At 47.5% G+C, this 20,899-nt stretch overlaps 1 protein-coding gene and 1 pseudogene across 4 annotated transcripts in view; both read right to left on the reverse strand.

Annotated features, from left to right (window-relative positions):
• The window catches only part of PTPN3 (protein tyrosine phosphatase, non-receptor type 3), a 121,479-nt gene that overhangs the window by 58,021 nt on the left and 42,559 nt on the right, over positions 1-20,899 (reverse strand). For all 4 annotated transcript variants that reach the window (XM_027550475.1, XM_027550473.1, XM_027550472.1 and 1 more), the window contains 7 exons: positions 17,280-17,387; positions 17,161-17,203; positions 14,448-14,526; positions 9,652-9,696; positions 6,195-6,247; positions 1,486-1,606; positions 253-340 (listed from right to left, as the gene is read on the reverse strand). In XM_027550475.1, coding sequence (XP_027406276.1) covers positions 253-340; positions 1,486-1,606; positions 6,195-6,247; positions 9,652-9,696; positions 14,448-14,526; positions 17,161-17,203; positions 17,280-17,387 — 537 coding nt within the window. The remainder of the gene's footprint in view (positions 1-252; positions 341-1,485; positions 1,607-6,194; positions 6,248-9,651; positions 9,697-14,447; positions 14,527-17,160; positions 17,204-17,279; positions 17,388-20,899) is intronic.
• On the reverse strand, positions 8,219-8,336 carry LOC113897976 (annotated as a pseudogene).

A 20,899-nucleotide genomic window follows, 5' to 3' on the forward strand; every position in this document is an offset into this window, starting at 1 on the left:
AAAATTACTTGTTTCTAGCCCACATCACCCTCCAAGAGTAAAAAGTCTTCACGTACAAAGGAAAAGATGAAAAAAACAAGTGGATAGTGGATAAATAACCAGCAAAACTTAATATTATTTTATAAACTTTTCAGATACCTTAAAAAAAAGATCTTTTTAATTTGAAACTGGAAAAGTTTCAAAGCAGCTTTCAGATGTTCAGAAATTAAAATTGAAAAAAGTTTTGAATTACAACATGCCAAAGGTACCTACCCTACCACTGTGCAGCTCCACTCCATAGAAGTCGAGAGTCCGAGCTATGTTGATAAAGCAAGATTCTGCTTCCGATTGCTTTAGCCCACTACAGAGGCAGAGGGAATACACAGTGTTTATCCAACAAACTGAACATTAACCCCAAATTTTAAAGCTAATAAAAATCTAAAAAAATTGGTATCATTACTATAAGGTGATTAAATGCCTTACACTGTTAATCTTAAACAACTAAACCCCCAAAGCTACTAAACCAAGTTGTTTTTTTTTTCTTGTCCACTGAATATGACTTCATTTAGCCCTCATGTTCCTATATTAAATAACACCTCTCATTTAGTGGGTTCTCAACATCCAGAGACAAAGACTGTCACCTTCTGCAATCCCCACCCCACTTTTTCCAAGTTGCTAAAGGAGCACATGCTCTTTAGGTCTTTCGGCCTTTATCTATCCTTTTAGCAGCAGCCTCAAACTTCCAAACGTCACTGTACTATTTTAGGATGCTGGCTCCTGCATGGGCAGCGATTCTGGGAGAGGATTGGCAGTGCCTCTTTGAAGGGACACTGGTTGCTTAGGCCTTTGTTTTTTAAGGCCTTCCTGAGAATGTGAGGCCCCTTGAAACCTGGCCTTCTGGGTCAGAGTGGCCCTTATTTGACCCGGACTGAATGGAGCCACTGCAGCTTGAAGAGAAAGGAGGCAAGGGAAGAGGAGGCCAGAGTAGGGTGACTTTGCTGGAATGGAGGCTTGGCCCGAGGCAGCTACAGACGGCTGGTGCTCCCCTCTGGAAGGAAGGCAGATTCACCAACTGAACCAGGGCTGGGATTTACCCAGCCTACGGCACATGGGTCCACCTGCCTGCCTGTCTATTCAACACCACTTAAGGGAACGGTCCATTTCATTAAATGTAGGAAACCATTCAAAAGTTTGTTTGGTAGAGTCAACGTGTGGGGCAGCCAAATTTACAATGGGCATCTCGTTCAGGAATTAATAGATGTCAATGACATCCTGAAAGAGAACACAGCAAGTCATCCAGAATTCGCATAGGATTTCCTACTTTACAGAAATGGTAGTTATGCCAAATATATCTGTCACCATAAGAGCTCAAGGTTCACAAACCTCCCACCTCTTGAAAGAGCATCCACAAGCAAAAGCCAGAGAAGACGACATCAAACCCAAGGGTATGCGAGGTCTGACAGCACCGACCTGAGTACCTAAAGTAGGTCACCTGCCCCTCCTCACCTGTGCTGCTCATGTAGAGACTCCACCTTCGCTAAGAAGTCCTCGTTCTGATCCGGTATGAACTGACTATCAGAGAGATAGCCCGGAAGATGAACGGAAGAATCGTAGTCTCCAAAATGAGCTATCAAGACAAAATGAGGGGAAGAGCACCTTTTCAGTGTGGTCTGTATTTATAAGCACCTACAACATCACAAGAAAAAAAATTCATCGGAAATACTCTCTGCTATTAATATCAATGTCTCCCATCCCAGAAGGAAAGGAGATGAGCGAGGTGGTTGCTTAAGTGAATTTCATCCCCAATTTGCAAAGTCAGATGCAAGGGTATTTCCTTTACGTTCACGTGGTCTGGCTCACCCTCGACTGCCGTCACACAGAAGGACTGCTCTTTGAGACCCGGGCTGTGATGAAGGGATCTGTGTTCTCCTTTCACTGTGCCTTGAGGGCTGGGAGTGGCTCACATTCATCTCTTGAGCCTTGCACCGAGGCATGGCACACAGTAGGTACTTGGGTGCTTGGAACTGACCTGCACAGAGGCTACTGCGAAGTTCAGCTTTGCAAGGGGAAAAGGGCAGACTCGGTCATGGGTGGACCACAGGCCAGGAAGGCCAGCTAAATGTGGCTAAGCTGTGGCCAGGAGTGCCAGGGCTGTACTATGTAAGCACAAGTGTGGCCTACAGGTGAGTCTTTTCATGGTGAAGTATATGACAGTGCATTTACAGGAAGTAATTTAGATGCCCTTAGGCAGGGTCCCCAATGAAGAACGCTTGAGGAAGCCTTAGAATCAGCTCATCCGAATTCTGAGTCTTGAAGGAAAAGAAATCTGAGGTCCAGAGACAAAAGAGGACCTACCCCCATCACAGAGCCATTTTTCAGCAGTCAAGGCCAGAACCCAGCTAGAGTTCCCACCATTCCACCAGCCTGCCTGCCAGGCCTATGAGCTGCTGCTGGCCATTTGCAGATGACAGTGGTCATGTCCCCAGAGGGAAGCCAAACACTGCAAATGGCTTTCCTGAGGTCGAACAACTCAAGGCAGAGTCCTATTAAATTGAATGCTGCATGTTACATCAGCTCATGAAGATCTTAGAGCTTGACTTGGTCATCCATCATGTTAACGAATAGTCCTAACCCCTGTGCCTTTCTGCAAACACAAAGCAAGTTTCTCTCTTTAGTCAGGTCACTGACAAATATCTGTACTTAATATAAAACCAAAGAACTCCCTCTAGGGGGTTCTGTGAGAGTCAAAGGCCATTATATAAAAATACGTATTTTCAACACCTTCATTCTTTGACCCTCACAGACCCTTGAAATCTTAGTTGGCTACTCTGCAATGCCCTGTGCTAACCACTAGGGGGAAACAAAGTTAAACCAGTCTTTGGAAACCCTCTGCAAAGCACAGGGCAGTTTCCACAGTGAATTTAATGACCAATGACATCACCTCACTAGACGCTCTTGATAACCTAGTGACAGGCATTGCTTTTATCCCCATTAAACAGACAAAGGAACTGAGACTCAAGGAAGGAACCTGCCCACTGCTGCCCAGGCTGGTAACTTGGAGCCTAGATGCTGACCACAGTCCATCCTCTTTATCTACTTACTGTACCACATGCCCGAAACTCCAGAGCAACACATTTTTCTATTTGTGGGGAAGCAACACATTAGAAAGCTAACTAGAGCAAAAAGAAAAGGAAATAAGCGCTTATGTGGGAAATATCTTGTGTGTTAAGTCCCATGCATTCTTCTGGCTGATATTTTGTATTCTGCGGGACAGAAGGTGTCTCAGGTACTCAAATGTATGGCGTGTCAAGCTTTCCTGTTGGGAAAGCCCTTGACTTGCTATTCATCATAGTCCGACTTGATCTTGGAGGCTCTTCTTAGGGGCCGTCACAAGGAAGCTTTCCCACACTACGCCCCCCTGTACCTTCTATTCCCCCCGCCAAGGAGGACAGAGTGAGCGCCTCCCCCGTGTGCATCCTCACTGCCAGCATCAGCTGCTCCATCTCTGTCTCCCACCGGCTGCAGACCCCTTGCAGAGAGCAGTCATGCTCTCTCTGTGCAACTTGGGGATAGTGCAGAACCCACACACAGCAGAGGCTCAGAGACCATTATAGAACAGATATGTGATTTTCAAAAACTTTGTTCTCTGACCCTCACAGATTCTTGGCAGGCCCCCAGCAATTTTTCACCATCAAGTCCTTTCAGATTCTTTATCCACAGATCACTTTACTTTTTATCTGGTCAGAACATGTGCTTTTGGTTGGCATCGCTGACCACTGGTAGGCTTATCTTCATGTCAGATGTCTCTCTGGGACAATCCGGCAAAGTGTATCAGATAAAATTTAGGCTTGCTCTTTGATCAAGCAATTTCATATCTAAGAATTAACCTTACAGAAATATATGCACAGAAGCGTAAGAAAATGTATGTAGGTATATACACTTGAGGGTGGAGGAATAAGAAACCTCTACTTAAAACTGCTCATCTGACAACTTATGATATTATTAGCATGACAGTCATGCTCAAATTTGCATTGCAGCTAGTTTAGACTTTTTAAGTGCTCATAACTTTCTTTAGTCCCTACTCTATTGGTTCTTTGTAGAGGAAAACCTGACTGCTGAAACTTAGGAATTTTATTTGGGATTCTAAATTTGGCCACTGGAAAAAGACCCTGATGCTGGCAAAGATGAAAGGCAGAAAGAGAAGGGGGGTGACAAGAGTATGCGGCGGTTGGACAGCATCACCAATTCAATGGACGTGAGCGTGAGCAAACTCTAGGAGACAGTGAAGGGCAGAGGAGCTTGGCCTGCTGCAGTCCACGAGGTCGCAGTCAGACATGACTCAGCAACTAAACAACAACAACAAATAGCTTGTTTACAATAGGCTGTTCCCTTTTAAGATTTTTTTTTGATGTGGGCTATTTTTTAAAGTCCTTATCGAAGCTGTTACAATACTGCTTCTGTTATGTTCTGGGTTTTTGGCCATGGGGCATGTGGGATCTTAGCTTCTCGACCAGGGATCAAACCCACAACTTCTCCATGGGAAGGCAAAAGTCTTAACCAAAGGACTACCAGGGAAGTCCGCAATAGGCTGTTCCTTAGACAGTTTTCTGCTGGGCAGAAAATAAAGTATAGTACAAGTTAAACATTGTAATATTTGCCATCAGCCAGGCACTATTTTAACAGTTTTACGTCTATTTCATTTTTGCTATGACCCTATAATTAGATACTGTTATCATCCCTATCCGACAGATAAAGCTGAGACCCAAAGAGGCTCAAAGTCAGGTAGGTGTAAGTGGAAGACCCGAGGCCCAGGTAGTGTGGCTTCAGCCTGTGCTTTCACTGACTCAGTTAACAGCGATGGTCCAACTCTAGAGTTTCTAGTTATCACCTTCCCAGGTGATACATGAACTGAATAGGCCTATTCCAAGTTGTCCTAATCACCATCATCACCTCCATCTTACAGGTGAGAAAACTGAGACTCAGCAAGGTAACACTATATTAGAAGCAGATGGAGGGCCAGGGTTAAATGGAGTTTGCATACAAAGCTAAGTCCTTCCTAGTGCTCCTGCCCTTCAAACCTGAAGCTCTAGCTCTGGGTACCAAATTCACTCTGAGATATGGGAAAAAACCTCTCCTCAGCAGACCAGCCTGGCAGAGATGGAGCCCACTGGGTCTAGTGACCACTAAGAACACAGGTTGGCTGGTGTCATTTCCCACATGGACGGGACAAGGCCAGGTCTGTTTCAGCGGTACTGAAGGCAGAGGGGATCTTTCATCCACCCAGGCTCACCCCCGTGCCACCTCTTCCATGTCTCCCACTGGGGAGAAGGAGATGCAGGCTATGTGGGGAGATGACTGAATAAGAGGATTCTTCCTTCAGCTTAAACAGGCCTTGATGGAAAATTCCACCTGGACTTTCCATCCCACATGGCAGCCACTAACCACATGTGGCTAGCAAGCACTTGACATGTGGCTGGTACAAACTGAGATGTGCTGGGACTGTAAAACCTGGAATGGTTTCAAAGACCTACTGTGAAAAAAAAAGGAAAATACCTTTACTGTTTTTACATGGAATACGTATTAAAATAATATTCTGAATCTACTGAGCTAAGTACATTAATATGATCCATTTTATTTTACTTTAATATGGCTACCAGAAAGCTTAAAACTACATGTGCAGTTCCCATTATATTTCTATTCTACTGTGCTGCTCCAGGCTTATCACCCATCACTCTACTGAAACTAAAAATAAAATTCCTAAGATCCCAGCAGTGTTTCTGAGCAGTACCCAGCAAGTGCTGGGAGTGACCTCCAGCAATTTCTGAACCTATCTGGGTCTTAGTTTCCACATCTATACGAAGTGACTGGTGGCAGCATTTGCCCCACTGGGATTTGTTACAGAGTCAAATCTGATTGTGACTGAAGCCTTTGGAAACTGACTGAAGCCACTGGAAAATGTAATGTGGGATAGGATTCTCCTGTCTTCTCGGCTCCCCTGGGAGAAAACCTCATTTTCCCCAACCAAACATCCCTGAACCACAGGACAGTGTAAGTGAGGAAGAAGACTGGGACCATCCGGACAGCCAGAGATGCTGCCCAACAGGATTCCTGGGGAAGGGAGGAAGCGACTCGGTCAAAGAGGAGAGGCCAGAGAGTTTCATAATATACTGGTCAGAGCAAGCTGTCCATCCATGAAACACTCGTTTGTGACTTACATTGTACTGCATAGGATGCTAGAACCACCGCTGAGTTAAGAGGGCAGGTTAACCTGTCAGGAGAAAAACACATTAGGAAAGTTACCAGAACCCACCACAGCCCGAAACAGCAACTGATCATGGGTAGCACGTGCCTTTTTCTTGGATTAATCATTTAAAAACATCACGAATGATAACAAAGAATTTCAGGATCCTCAAACAGTAAAGATAAATGTAACACACTGAAGAGTTTTTGAAATTAAGAGAGAATTTTCCCATGTTTAAAATCATTCATTATTAATACAAATACCATGAGGCTAAAGGTCTGATGTTGGCCAGGGTTTGGCTGGTCAAGAAAGGTCAGGTTCACATCACTAAGACGAAAAGAGTACTCTTAGGTCAATGGGCAGGCAGCCTTTGTCTCTTTCTGGTAAAGACATGAGACCTCTCCTAGGACTAACTGAATTCCTGAGTTCTGTTAACTCTCATTACCTGCTTTCCAAAAGGGTCACATCCTTTCCGAAGGGAAAAACAGAAACGTATTCTGAATTTTAAAACTCCTGTGAGTTTTCAATTATTTGATTAGTTACTATGATTTAAGACTCCTAAATCTGTTCACCCTCCTGAAACTCCCCACCTAGAGGCAATGGTCAGCCGCACCTCAGTCTTCCTACGTCCATCAGAAATCCACAAACCCAAGCTGGACATGTCTTCCTTCCTTCCTCCTGAGCTCCATGCCCTCCCAAACACCGTCTGGGTCAAAAACTCTGTCTCTGTCTCTGACATATTCCGAACCATCTGGTGGCTCCCTTCTCTCCATTCAACCTCGGATTTCAGTCTGCCTAGGAGCTCATTCAGCAGATCTGGGCCAGGGATCACTGCCAGGTAGAGCAACACATGAATGGCAGCAAGGGTGAGGGCTTGTAGGGTTGGGTGGGTGGGGGGGACACAGAGTTTAAAAGCATTCCGCCCAGCAACCCCGTGGGAAGTGGAGAAAACGTGCAGTTTCCATGGCAGCCCGTGAAGTTCCCAAGATATGAGTCACCCCCACCTCTCTGACTAATCTGGCTGGCTCACCAGGGTTCCCCTCCTGGCCTGCTGTGCTGTGCGCTGGTCCTGAAGCAGAATATGAATATGGAGGTAGCCCTGAGGGGGCCACCATCTTTCAAGTAACCATGCATTCCTGCTAGAACTTCTAAATGCAGATACATCTAGGGATACTTGCTATCTATTCAACCATCTGGAGACTCAGCCCATGGGGAGAGCAAAGGTCAGCATTCACTCTCCCACCAAGATGGGCTTCAGTGAAGTCAAAGCTGGTGTCCTTGCTACAGGAAGAGCCTGTGAATGGGATTTGGGGAACAGCTTAGGAACAACCCTATGAGTAAGTCAGAAAGAACATTTCCAAAGGATGGCGTAAATTATAACAAACTAAAGAACACCATGTTCTTCGACAGATTCCTCTCTTTCTCAGTAAGTTTCAGGGTCTCCATCTGTCAGACAAGATCGCCTATTTCAGCAGGAAAGAGAGGATGAACAAACCCTTCTGAGCCCAGGAGAAACGCTAACCAGCTCCACCGACTCTGTCAAGAGATCCACGGTTCCTAAGGGCCAGATGCCACCCTGACCCCACACCCCTTGCCCCCGAGATGGGGGCCGCCTGCAGGCCTCACAAGGTGCCGGGGGTCTAAGCCAGGACGTGGCCCTCAATAGGTTTCTCCCATTGAAAATGCGGATATCCAACTTCCAACACTTGGAGAGCCAGACTGGAAGCTCCTGAGCGTAGGGGTGGGGGGCCCAGCCCCATCTGACCACACAGTCAGTGCCTGTCTTGTAACAGGTGCTCACAAAACGTGTGGGGAAAACACGGCGGTGTGCACACAAGAGAGACAACCGTGTCTGCTGCCACAGAGGGCAGCCTGGACCCAGGGCAGGGGTGACCATTTCAGCTGAGAGGTCCCCTGAAACACGAGGCTGCCGCAGGCAAGGGTGGGCACCGGGTTACAGGAGGGGTCCTCTCTCTCTCCCTGTGTTCTCTCATAAGCAGGGGGTCTCCAACTGGGACTGTGCGGGTAGGGCGGTGTCCTCACTGCCCAGTGAGATTTATTAAACTGGTAAGAACAGACACTACGCTTGATCTTAGCCAAGAGGCCGAGAAGTGATTTATCTCCTCGTGTCCTATTTATTGTGCTACAGAAGGGACTTGTTCCTCCCTCAAATGGGAGGATGAGCCAAATTACAGAACCGGTCTAGGGCCCCTAGGCCATCAAGTTCTGGCGATCCTTTCTTTGAGGGATCTCTTGCTTCTAACCGTCCCTCCTGCCCCACACTCCTTGCCCCCTATTCTCTGGCCTGGATGCCTTTTAACAGCTCTCTCAAGAGCTGCACCTTCCCTCCCACCTAGACGGAAGCTCCTCAGCCTCTTCCAGCCTTCCCTGTAGACGCTGCTCCTGCCAGATCCCTCCTGCTTAAACACCCGTGACAGCGCTGCTCTGCCTGCTGGATCCAGGACGCACACCTACGTGTGATAGGAAGAGCTCGCCCTCTCTCTTCTCTCTTAAGCCCCCCGCATGTGGTCTCCAACTAGGACTGTGGGGCATGGGGTGCTGTCCTCTCTGCCCCAGGAGATCTGACTCCTCACATCTCCACCAGCCCCCAAGCCCCAGCTCGTCACAGCGGTCCACACTTCACAAAGCCCACACCGGCGGCATCTTTTCCTAACACCTACAGCGGCTGTGCTCTCCACTCCGCATACTGGTCCCAGCTGCTTCACGGGCTCCTGTCTCGTTTCTCCAGTGAGACCACAAGCTCCCACATGGTAGCCCAGAGGGGGCTTCCGAAGACCCTCCTCAGTAGAAGGAAAGAGGAAGTGGGAAGGACAGGAGCAAAACACGGCTGTTCCCACCCGTTCACCTGCTGCAGTGTCTCTGGTAAGTCAAGAAAAACTCTGAATGCTGGAGGTGGCGGCTCAGGGACCACTGACTTGGAGTCCCCCTCCCCTTCCTGAGCTGCTCAGATACTCTGCAGCCATGGAGACGGTCCTCATACGCAAGAACTGCTGAAGCATGGCTGAAGCTCCAGTCTTCCAGCAAAGCTTCCCAGAGAGAAAAAGAGTCACTTCTGGGTACTAAGGGGCTCGGAGGGGACCTAATTGGACCTGATGTGCCTTCCTGGATGAAGCTCATTTCATGTTCAGGGTCTCTCCCTCCCTCTCTCTACAGTTTCTCAGGTCTTTACCAGAAAGATAACTGCCTTCTGTAATAAAACTGAAACAAACAAAATGAGGTTTATCGGTTCTCAGCTTCCTAAGTCCAGACCTAGCCAGAAACAGATGTCTCAAGCAGGATGCTGCTTTCAACATCCGATTGCTGTTTACATTTAATATTGTTACCAGAAATGCACGCTCATTAGATTAAAACCAGGAATTTCAGTAGTCTAGGGCAACTGATGGAAAAAGAAGATGAAAAATTCTCATTACCTTCCTTCACAAATATCCATCTTCAGTTGTAAGAAATACAAATGCCTATGAAATAATTGATCTCATTAATTCATAATACACAAAGGAAAACATGCAAAAAAAAATGACAGATGAGTGAAGGACAAGACCTACACATTTGAAAAACAAAACACAAAAAAACATATTTTTGTTTCAAGTATCAGATGCTGTTCCCGTACATTGCAAAGCTGCCTGTTTCCATCACAGTGGTTCATGTGGCTGCCTTAGTCTCAATGGGCCAGGGGGTGATTTCCAGCCAGCCTCTTGCCAGCCCCGCATGCAAATGCTGTCTTAGGGATGGACAGAGTAAGAGGAGCCCACCAATGACTGGCTGGTGCCGCTGCCAGTGGGCGCCCCCCGCCCTGGACCTTCCCAGTCAAACCTGGGGTATCTGAGAGCACCAGTACCCACAGGCAGCCCCGCACACCAAGGGGCTGCCGTTCTGCACACAGCATTTGCACACCCACGTTCCGCTGTGTGAAGTTACCGAGAGGAGGAGGGTCTATGCAGACACCTCCTTGGCTGGGGTGCAAACACCCAGCTGGGCTTTTTCCTGTGTCCCAGGAACTGTTGGTGCCTGAGCAAAAGCACAGACATCAGCCGACTCCAGGCTGCCAGGCCTCCAGGCTGAATTCTGCGCATGTCTGTGAGCTCCCAGCACTGCTGCTTTGAAACCTGGGACTTGATCTGCGGACAGAACCTGGTAAGCTCTTGGTAAGTCACAGGCGCCTCCATCCAGGGAGTGGAGGGCATCGACAATGCCGTGCAGGCCAGGAAGAGCCCTGGAGCGCGTTATATTTAGGGACACGGCACACATGTGACACTTGGCCGCTGTCCCCACTCTTTTTTAAAGCCTGGATTCACTTGGGATACAGATTCCAGTGTCTGGCCAAGGTGACAAAAGGGAAACTTCTTGAAATCTAATACAGAGGCAGTAGAAGTGTTCAGGGGGCAGGAGAGAGAGAGAGAATTTTGGCAGTTTAAACAAATCAGTCTCAATAGTCCTAATTTCGATGTTTAAAGGTCAAGGCGCCAGTGTTTTGAGATGTGAATGTTTCACATGGTGTTACAACCTTGTATTTGCACAGTTCTGGGCTGTGTGTGGTATTTCACAACTTACGGATTCATTTCAACCTCCTTGGACTGCAAGGAGATCCAACCAGTCCATCCTAAAGGCGATCAGTCCTGAGTGTTCATTGGAAGGACTGATGCTGAAGCTGAAACTCCAATACTTTGGCCACCTGATGTGAAGAGCTGACTCATTGGAAAAGACCCTGATGCTGGGAAAGATTAAAGGCAGGAGGAGAAGGGGACGACAGAGGATGAGATGGTTGGATAGCATCACTGACTCAATGGACATGAGTTTGGGTAAATTCCAGGAGTTGGTGATGGACAGGGAGGCCTGGCATGCTGCAGTCCATGGGGTTGCAGAGTCGAACACGACTGAGCAACTGAACTGAACTGAAGGACTCTTAAGTGGGTACCACTACCTCCATTTTTTACTGATGAGGACACGGATGTTCAGATGGGTGACGTGGGCTCAGTGATGTCTTATTTCAACCTGGACACTCGTGTTATGAAAAAAAAAATCTGGCTCTATTACAAATTTCTTATGTGTCTAATGACTAAAAACCTTAGGATCAATCTCCTGATATTACTTTGATTATAAGACTTGTCAATTACTCTTAATGCATTCAGCGCCAGAACACTGAGGGATGGTGTGACATACACACGCTGATTCACGCTTATTCCATATCGGAAACTCTAGCTCTGCCACCTAGGGGAACACAACGGGTCCTTTCTACTTTGTTCCTATGTTTATTCAAGCTGATATTCAAGTGGAATTAAGTGTTCTCTCCTCCTATAATGCTGCTGAGAGAAAAAAGAGGAGGGAGAGAATCACAGGTAATCCAGTGGTAAATCTGGATTTTCACTGCTGAGTCCTGCTAGGTGGTAGGTCTTCCTCAGGGTGTAAAGGAGAACAGGAACCTGCAGACCCCCGTTCACCACATGCTACCTTGTTGTATATTCAGCAATGTCTCTGAGTCAACCCCAGGATATCACACAAAAAGACAGGAATAGTGGAATGATGCCCAAGTCCCGAGGAATCTTGGATCTCCCTAAGAATCTTAAAGGAGCCTGATTCTGAGACTGCCAGTAGATGAAAGTCTATATAGAATAGTCTAAATTTATCAGGAACAGCCGTTGTGGAGGCTCACAATCAAAGATACAGTGATTAGGATAAAGGAAGTCATTTAGAAGAGACGCTCCGTGTGTCTGACTTCAGAAATGTAAAAGCTCACTGCTGGAGTCTGCCCCATCCGTGACCTCAACTTCAGAAAAAAGCAATGAAGGCCTCCCTGCCTAGATCCTTGGTAAACAAACAGGAGACAACACACACCACCTCTGTATTCCTTCTTTGACCCTTGAAATCAAAATTTCTTTAAAGAGGAACTTCCTTTTGGATAAGCTATAGAGCTGGGGCTTAAAAAAGATACTGTGTATAATATGTACATCAATTATACCTCAATTAAAAAAAAAAGAGAGAAATACTATGGGTCAGGAACACAGGAAAAATTCTTCCTTTAAGTAAAAACAAGACAAAAGACCATTTAAAAAAAAAATTAATGGTGGAAACCTGGCCCAGACTAAGAAGAAGATCTGGCAGTCCTGGCTGTTTTCCCAGCTCTTAGGAGGCACAGGGGCAGCTGCTAGCATGGCTCCTGCTGTGTTAGGAGCAAAGTGGTGCCCACATCCCAGGGACTGACAGCTGTAATCTTCTCCACACTGGGGCGACCACCCATCTTAAGATGGGAGGGGGGGTGGTGGGGCTGGGTGTCCGTCTGCAACCGGTGACTCTTAGGAGGGACACGGACAAACCGAATTTTACCTGGGACTTAGGTAAGAACAAAATTTAGTCTATTACTTGTCTTGAGCCAAAATCCGCCTTTCTGTAGCTTCCACTCACTGGCTATAATTCTACCACCAAGCACATCTAATTCCCCCTTTCCTATGACAACCCTTTGCAGATCTGAAGGCAGTCTTCATTTCTGAATCTTCTCTCAGTCCTCAACTCCCTACATCTCCTCAGGAGGCTCAGCAGGCAGAGGCTTTCCTGGTGGGTATGGATGTGGGGTCTGACGCCCGAGGGGGGCCCTGGAGAGGGGCGCCTGGGCTAAGTTGGCAGGAGTGATCCCTTCACTCAGGTACCCTGGCAGCCACAACCCTGGGGCACCAGCATCTCAACCCGCTAACAGAGGAAGCATGGTTCACACTTGGGGTGGGAACCCTTCAGTGGATAGTAAAATCAACTTAATGAGCCACAACTGGCATTTTAAGCGAAGAAAAGAGAAAGCTTAAGGGTGCTTTGCACTTACTACTGTTTCAAGAAATGTCTGCTTCAGTAATTTACATGTATCTGTGTAATATATTACAAAGCAAAATATATATGTGGGGTTGTGATAAAAAAAAATTCCCACTGGTTAAAAACACACACACACATAATCCATCATGACATTTTAAAACAAAACTTAAAAAACTTGGTATTTGGTGGTAGGTAGCCTGGGGAAATCTCATAGATCATGTCACCACTTTGCATCCACCAGCATGAACTATTCTGCTGGGTTGAGCATCCTACACCTTCCCTTAGTCCATCTGTGTGAAGAGCTATTATGGGGAAAACTCAAGGCACCACGTGTACGTCCCGTGGTTACCCAGTGAGACATGTGGGACATCTTATATCTGCTTAAAATTTAACTTGATAGTAAACACAAGTCAAATTTTCAATGCCTTCTATTGTACAGAGACGAGGTGTACGAAGAAGACAAACTAGTAATAGAATAATATTTGGCCTTTACACACATTACAAGTTAAAATGTGGTCATGTGATTACTAGTTTAAAAAAAGGAAAAAAGTGAAACAGCACTTTCTGTCCAAGTTAGTGTTGCCTCCTTGGTGATGGTCTCAAGGCCACCATGGGCACAAGACAAGATCTAACAATCCTGAACATTCAGTGCTTTTTTTTGGATGGAAGAGTTTCCCTCCCTTAGAAAAACAAACCTTTCAATAACCAAAGGGCCGGCTGATGCCCTGGGGGAGGGGAAGGAGAGGCCAGGTGAGTTTGCAGAGCCCGTGTTTAAACAGCATCAACTCTCCTGTGCCCATCCTTTGGTTCCAAACACGGGTCCCCACCCACAAAACCCACGTGCCAGCACAACAGGAGGGCCAGGACCTGAGCCAAGCCTGGAGGGGTAAACAACTCTTGCAGCCCTCTCCCCTTATCTGGTTCACAGATTCGCGGAGGCGGAGGCAAGATGCTGGCCAGCCTCCTCTCCTTCCAACTGGGGATCTGATAGAAAGTTCTCAGTTAAGAGACCTCTGGTTCTCCTAAAGAGCTCACTCCTAGCCCTTCAGAGACACTGCACTACTTGATCGGTAGAGGACTTTGACAAACTTCCTTTCCTGCAGGAGCAGAAAATACCTGCGTTCTGAGACCAAGCGTGCTCAGCTCGAAGAGGAGCCTGGATGGAAGGGAAGGTGCTGGTAGGAGCATGCTGGGGACTGCACCAAATCAGAAGAAAGAGACTCAAGATGAAAACTAATTTGCTGATTAAAATTTCAATACATGTCCCCCAGTTTTTACTGGGATCTTAAGTGACTGTTGCTGCAGTTACACCCAAATGAAAGATTTGACCACAGTGACAAATTGAAGAGTACATTTTTAGTGGTTACTCAATTTTTATACACTAAATAGGAAACTTAAGAAAAAATGTTATTACCTGGTTTGTTCTTGCTGCAGTGTGTTGGGATCAGGTATAAAAAATCTTACTCGAAAATGCAGGGTACAGGGGAAACCTCCTAAAACATTTTTCAAAAACAAATTAAATTTTCCCTTTAAAAAAGGCAATGCATGTTTTTTACTAGACCACAGCTTTTTCCATCAATAAAAGGACTAGCTTCACAAAAGGAGTGCATGAGTTAGTTAACTGTTCAGAAATCTCCAAGCCTATAAAAATATTTTTGCAACATCAGCATAAAATGAGATATAATCTATTTTCCGAAACATGTTTAACTTAGGGAGGTGTTCAAACACTGCACTCCATCATCTGTATTAGGAATTTTAAAAATCCTTAATTTAGCAGATTAAACAGAACTCACAAAGAAAATCTCTCACATATATAATGACTCCACACTTTTCAAATATTTTCAGATACATTCTTGAATGCAAACACCGCCAGGACTATGAATAGGCTAGGGTGCTGTCGACTGCAGCATACAACGTAGCCACCAGGCTGGCCGGCCACCCACCCCTCAGAGTTTTGCCTTAGGCCACACAGCTGAGGATAACACCATGGTTAACTGCACTGAGTCTTTTGACTCTGCATGCCCACATTTTAAAATTAATTTTGATCCTGGAAAATATTTCATGCTTTTAATGCAAAGTGAATTCTAAAAATGATTCATATACCAGCAAATATTACACAGCTAACATATTCAGATATTTTATGCAACAAGGCCAAGAGTCCATTTGCTTGTAAGAATAGATTTTGTCCATTTCTTTTGCTGGATGTGGTAACAGACGATCAGATTCTGTCTCAAAGATCCCACGCTCTTCTTCATGTCCATTTCTCGCCTGTCCATTACTCAGTATCTAGTCACTGATCCTTTCCAGAACCTTCTTACTCTCTGAAACGCAAATCTTTTCTACCCTGCTCTCCTCCACTGAGCTCCTCTACCGTAGCTCCTTCGGGGATCCACCCTCCTATCTCAGTAGAACTTCTGCCTTTATCTCCAGCTTGTATCAAACTCTTTAACAGTGTGTGTGTACCTGTGAATGTACCTCTATGCAGGTACCTGGGTCCAGTGGGTGATTCTGTAGCTCTAGGTGCAGGCTGACGACCTATACATCAGGGGATGGATAAGTCCTCCCAGTGGTCTGGACGCCCTACTGGCTCCCCTCCCTACCTCCCCGCTCTGTAACTTCTCACTTCTGTGTCCCAAGCATGCCTCCTTGCCTTTCTCATCCTCTTCTGTGCACCCAGAGCATCCTATCACGTGCTCAGGGCCACCCCAGAGCTGCCTCTACCCTTGTCTCCATCCCTACAGTTGGCTGTAAGCTCCTTGAGGGCAAGGTCCAACTCTCATTCCCAGAGCTTAGCCCAGTGCCATGCCAGAGTCTGAGCATGGAACCTGTCTGCTGTCACATGTCCATGCACACGTGAGCTCATTCCTCTGTGAATTCAAATGGGGGCACAGAGTTGCCTGCACAGCATCTCTGCAGCTCCCCCTGGTACTTCTGAATGCTAAGGACACAACTCACAGGAGGAAAGAGGGCTGAGGCCCTGACTCCAGGTGAGGGCACCCATGGGATCCGAGTCAGGTCCCCTGATCGCTACTTCTTCCCGCCATGGCGCCAGGCCAGTGGGGAACGTGTCATCATGGGTGTGCACATTTGTGTGTACAGATCCACCTGCCTTCACCCCTCGATCATCTACTGGCCACCTCCTATATGGAGAGCACCACGCGGGGCGTGACAAGTACCCTAACTGCAAAGAGCTGGCCGTTTTGCAAGGACGATAAAGGCCAATAACTCAGAGCGAAGGAGAGAGTATTCTGAGGCACAAAGCAGACAGTGATCAATGTACACGAGGGGAGAGGGAGGCAGGGCTTCTATTAGAGGAAATGGAATCTGAGTGACATTGAAGAGAAATAGCAAGACTGGGATATAGGGAAGTGAGAGGGAAGAGCATTCCTAATAGAGGGAACAGACCCAGGGAAGGTGCAGAGGTGGGTATGTGGTCCTGCGTGTCAGCTAGGTTTGGGGCAAAAAGTACATGTAGGGAACAGAGAGCGTGACTGGAAAGCCAGGCAGAGAGTGGGGTGAGGTGTAGCTGGACAGCCCGCCTAACTGGAAGGTAACCTACAGCAACAGGATATACTTATGTGTGTATCTGTGACACTATCTATCCATGCCTCTGCTTCCAGGGAATGGAACTGTGCTGCTGAAAAGGACTGGTGGTGGTGGGGGGCAGGGGGAAGAGTGTGATGTATGTGTGTGTATCATTTTTTTCCCATCCTGGCTCTCACACTGGGCTGAAAAACTGTGCTGCTGAAATGGACTGGGGCGGGCGGGTGTGTGCGTGCGTGCGTGTGTGTGTCTCTTTCCCATCCTGGCTCTCACACTGGGCTGAAAAAGGTCATCGTCCTTCCCCTTTCTTTCCTATAAAAAGAAGTGTGGGTTCCTCTGCTCTTAGCCGCCTTCTTTTACCTTTCCCTCTCTTGCCCACAGCTGCCGAGGAGCCTTGGGGGCTGATCTGGAAGTTTCTCTGCTAACTCAGAAGTCAGGCAGGAGGAAGCCAGCTTACTCACGTCTCCTGGGCCACCTGGAATCCAGGTTCCAGATGTTTCAGGTATGCTGAGAACTGGAGGAGAGAAACGGGCCATGATACGCTAACACCTAGTGTTCAAGCGAAATGGGAAGCTCACACCCACCTTTTAACTGCTTCCTGATGGGTTTGCTTGCTTCAAGCCATCTCTGTTGGGTAAGAAAACATAAGATATAAAACCAACCCCTGCAGGAGCGCAGCATGTCCTCAAGAGAGCGTACTCACAGGAGAGTCCAGTGAGTCATCACCATGCTGTAAACCGAAATACTCCTTCTCAGTCACACCCAGGTAGTTGTAAGCCATGTCCAGGAGAACTTGACCGGTATCTTGTTTCTAGGAAAGAAAACGTCCAGTGGACAAAATTTTAAAACAAATTAAGAGCTGGTCTCTAGAGTCTTTACTGCAGATAAGAAGGTATTAAAACATGTGGTGAGATTTCATGCACACACGTACCCTACAATACGTGTGTGTGTGTGTGTGTGTGTGTACGCACATGTGCTCAGTCATGCCCGATTCTCTGTGACCTATGAACTGTAGCCCACCAGCCTCCTCTGTCCATGGGATTCTCCCAGCAAGAATACTGAAGTGGGTTGCCATTTCCTCCTCAGGGTATCTTCCCCACCCAGGGATCAAACCCATGTGTCTTTCATCTCCTGCCACTGGCAGGCAGACTCTTTACCACTGCACCACCAGGTAAGCCCTGCCCTAAAATAAGAAATGCTTTAATAAATTCCAAGTCAAGAAGCACAACTGAACATATGGAAAATAAGGCTAAGGTAAATATGACTTAGAAGAATGAGATTAATTTAATTTTCTAAGATTTCTTCCTTCCTCTTAGCTGAGATTCTCAAGTGATAATGTCTGAATTGGAAAACTAAGACATCCTGATGACAGTAAATTCTGCGTGACCTGCTCATGGATTATCCACAGCAAAATGCTAATCCACATCGGTCCGTGTTGGCTCCTCAGAAGCCAGGCAAGCGTATGCAGGGAGGAAAACTCTAATGGCATGAAGGAAGACAGCTAAGAATACTCAAATGCCATTGGAAATACTCTCAAAGGGATCTGGCAGGGGACACTGGAGGATTATCTGCCTCCCTACTCTGTGCCATCTGAAGTGAGAAGCCAGTGGAGACGCTCAGCCCACTTCACGTCCAGGGCAGGGCTCAGCCACCTTCTCCACTTGCTGCTCAGGGAGCAGGCGTGGGGCTGGGGAACGGGGACAGAGCCACAACACGCGTCCCTCTTCTGCCCTCCCGGGGAGGCCAGCTGTGCAAGCAGTGACCGGGACTCGGTGTGTCAAGTGCCACGGAACACTCCGGGCACAGTGGACACAGGGGGGCAGGGCAAGGCAGCCCCTGACCACGGTCTGCAAGGGGGACAGGAGCTGAGCGCCATGCCTTTTCTCCAGGTGCAGGCATTCAGCAAAGGCAGCAAGTGGATGGCCCAGCACAAAGGCGCGGGGGTGGGAACTGCAAATTCTACTTGAACAGGCAGACTTCTCCAGAATCCTTTGAACCCAACCCTTTAACTTAAGGGCAATGTGAGTCAGAAATAGACCACATAGAGAACCAGCAAAGGCAGCTTTTTTGAGCGCCTGAGAGCAGATGATGTACCTGAAAACAGGTCACCATGACCAGCATGGGGAGAATTAGATAACTGTCACCCCCTCCTGCAGCCGCTTCTCCAGGACAGTCACATTATCTGGCGCACAGCGTGGGAACGTAAGACACACCCGTGTCCTGAACACGTCCCCTTCCTGCCCCGGGGCCCTGGCTCCTGCCGCTGCTCCGCTTCCCAGGTCACCTCCCATCCCAGGGGAGTCAGGATGGTTTGGAAAAGATGACCTAGTCCACATACTCCAAATCATGACATAGTCTCTCCCCGAATTACAAGATATTCACAATGCCAAGAGCCATCCGTTGCCCTTGCTGAGGTTATTAGTTGTATGATTTTATATTATGTTTAACGTGAACTGTGGTGCTGGAGAAGACTCTTGAGAGTCCCTTGGACAGCAAGGAGATCAAACCAGTCAAATCTAAAAGAAATCAGTCCTGAATATTCATTGGAAGGACTGATGCTGAAGATAAAGCTCCAGTACTTTGGTCACCTGATGCGAAGAGCTGACTTGTTGGGAAAGACCCTGATGATGGGAAAGACTGAGGGCAGAAGAAGGGGGCGACAGAGGATGAGATGGTTGGATCATATCATCGACTCAATGGACATGAGTTTGAGCAGACTCTGGGAGATTGTGAAGGACAGGGAAGCCTGGCGTGCTGCAGTTCACGAGGTGGCAAAGAGTCAGCCACGACTGAGCAACTGAACGACAACAAAATCAATCACTGTATCTACGGGGCATCTACAAGGAGCCAGCCTCAGTACTCTGCACATTTTATATAGGATCTCCAATCTGCACTGCAACATCACATAGCCGTCACCACATTTCCTGTGCAGAGAAGCAAACGGAGGTCCCAAAGGCTCCATGCCTTGAGCCGCCAGCTGACGGGTGTCTGACTGCCTGACTCAGGTGGGTCTGATGCCAGAGCCTGCACGTGCCCTCTGCATTGCCTCTCTCCCCTCTGGAATGCATCATCCATCATTCCAGTAGCTGCACAACTCACTCAGTTCTCAAAAGGACCCGAAATAAGACACATTTTTGATGAGAAGAGGCCTCCGGGCCCAGCATCCCACCAGAGGTCATCTTGGCTACATCAGGTCACTGCCTAAGACAGCCTTGCTCTCTGGGCTGAGTTGAGAACAGCTGACATCTAGGCCAGCTTGCCTGAGGATGCCCACTCCTGGTCATGAGAGGGCCTGGGCTAAGGAAGCTGAATGTGACCCCCGGGAGCAAAAACATACAAAGCGATGGAGATTCTAAGCTGGAACTGGGCCCTCGTATTCACGGGTCAGCCTTGACCAGGCTGCTGGAAGCCCGGGGAGCAGCGCAGGCAGGAGTGACAGTCACGGCGACGTCCGCCACTGATGATGACGGGCACCCGCTGAACGCCAGGCTCTGTTCCGAGGTTCCCCGTAACCTCTGGGTGGATGCCGTCCTCACCACTCTTCCTCCTTAAAACATGTTCTCACCTGGGCTTCTCATTCCCTCTCAGCCTCCCCTCATCTCCGCAGTCTCCTGCTTGCTCCTCATCTCCCCAGGCTTTAAACGCTGAACCTCAGTCATCTTCCCTGTCTCGTCTCAAGTGATCCTGAGATAACATCTCTACATCCACACGTGTATCCTAGCCTAGACTCTTCCTTCAACTCATCTGTGTACATATTGCCATGTCTACAAAGACAAGTAACAAGCATCTCAAGCTGACCACGTCTAAAACAGAACCAGTTATTTCTGCCCCCAATCCTGTTTCTCTCTCAGCCTTTCCCATTTCTATAAATTGCAACTCCAAATTGCCCACTGCTCAGGTCAAAAACCTTGGGGATCACCTCGAGGGTTCTTTCACATCCCAGATCCCACTGGTTCCATGTTTTAAGTTACTTCCAGGCTTGGTTTACTCTTGGCCGAATGACCACCCCGTCTAATGATCATGGTCTCCGCCACAGAATGCGAGTCTCAGCCCTTGCCCCATCCTCACCTCCCAGTCAATACAGCATCCTGAGTGAGACCTGAGTCAGATCACATCAGGTCTCTGCCCTAACCCTTCAACACTCTTTGCTTCATTCAGAACACAGCCAGTGCTCAGCATGACCTACAAGGCTCTTCACAATCCCCTGTCCCCTTAAGAGGAAAAAAGTTACGTTAAAAAAGTAAAAAAAAATAACAAAAAACACCAAAACCCTACCTATTTTATTACAGAAAATGTTGGTTTTTTCTTCTCCAGACTTAAGTG

Source organism: Bos indicus x Bos taurus, chromosome 8 (genome assembly GCF_003369695.1).
Source record: "Bos indicus x Bos taurus breed Angus x Brahman F1 hybrid chromosome 8, Bos_hybrid_MaternalHap_v2.0, whole genome shotgun sequence".
NCBI classification, from domain to species: Eukaryota; Metazoa; Chordata; class Mammalia; order Artiodactyla; family Bovidae; genus Bos; species Bos indicus x Bos taurus.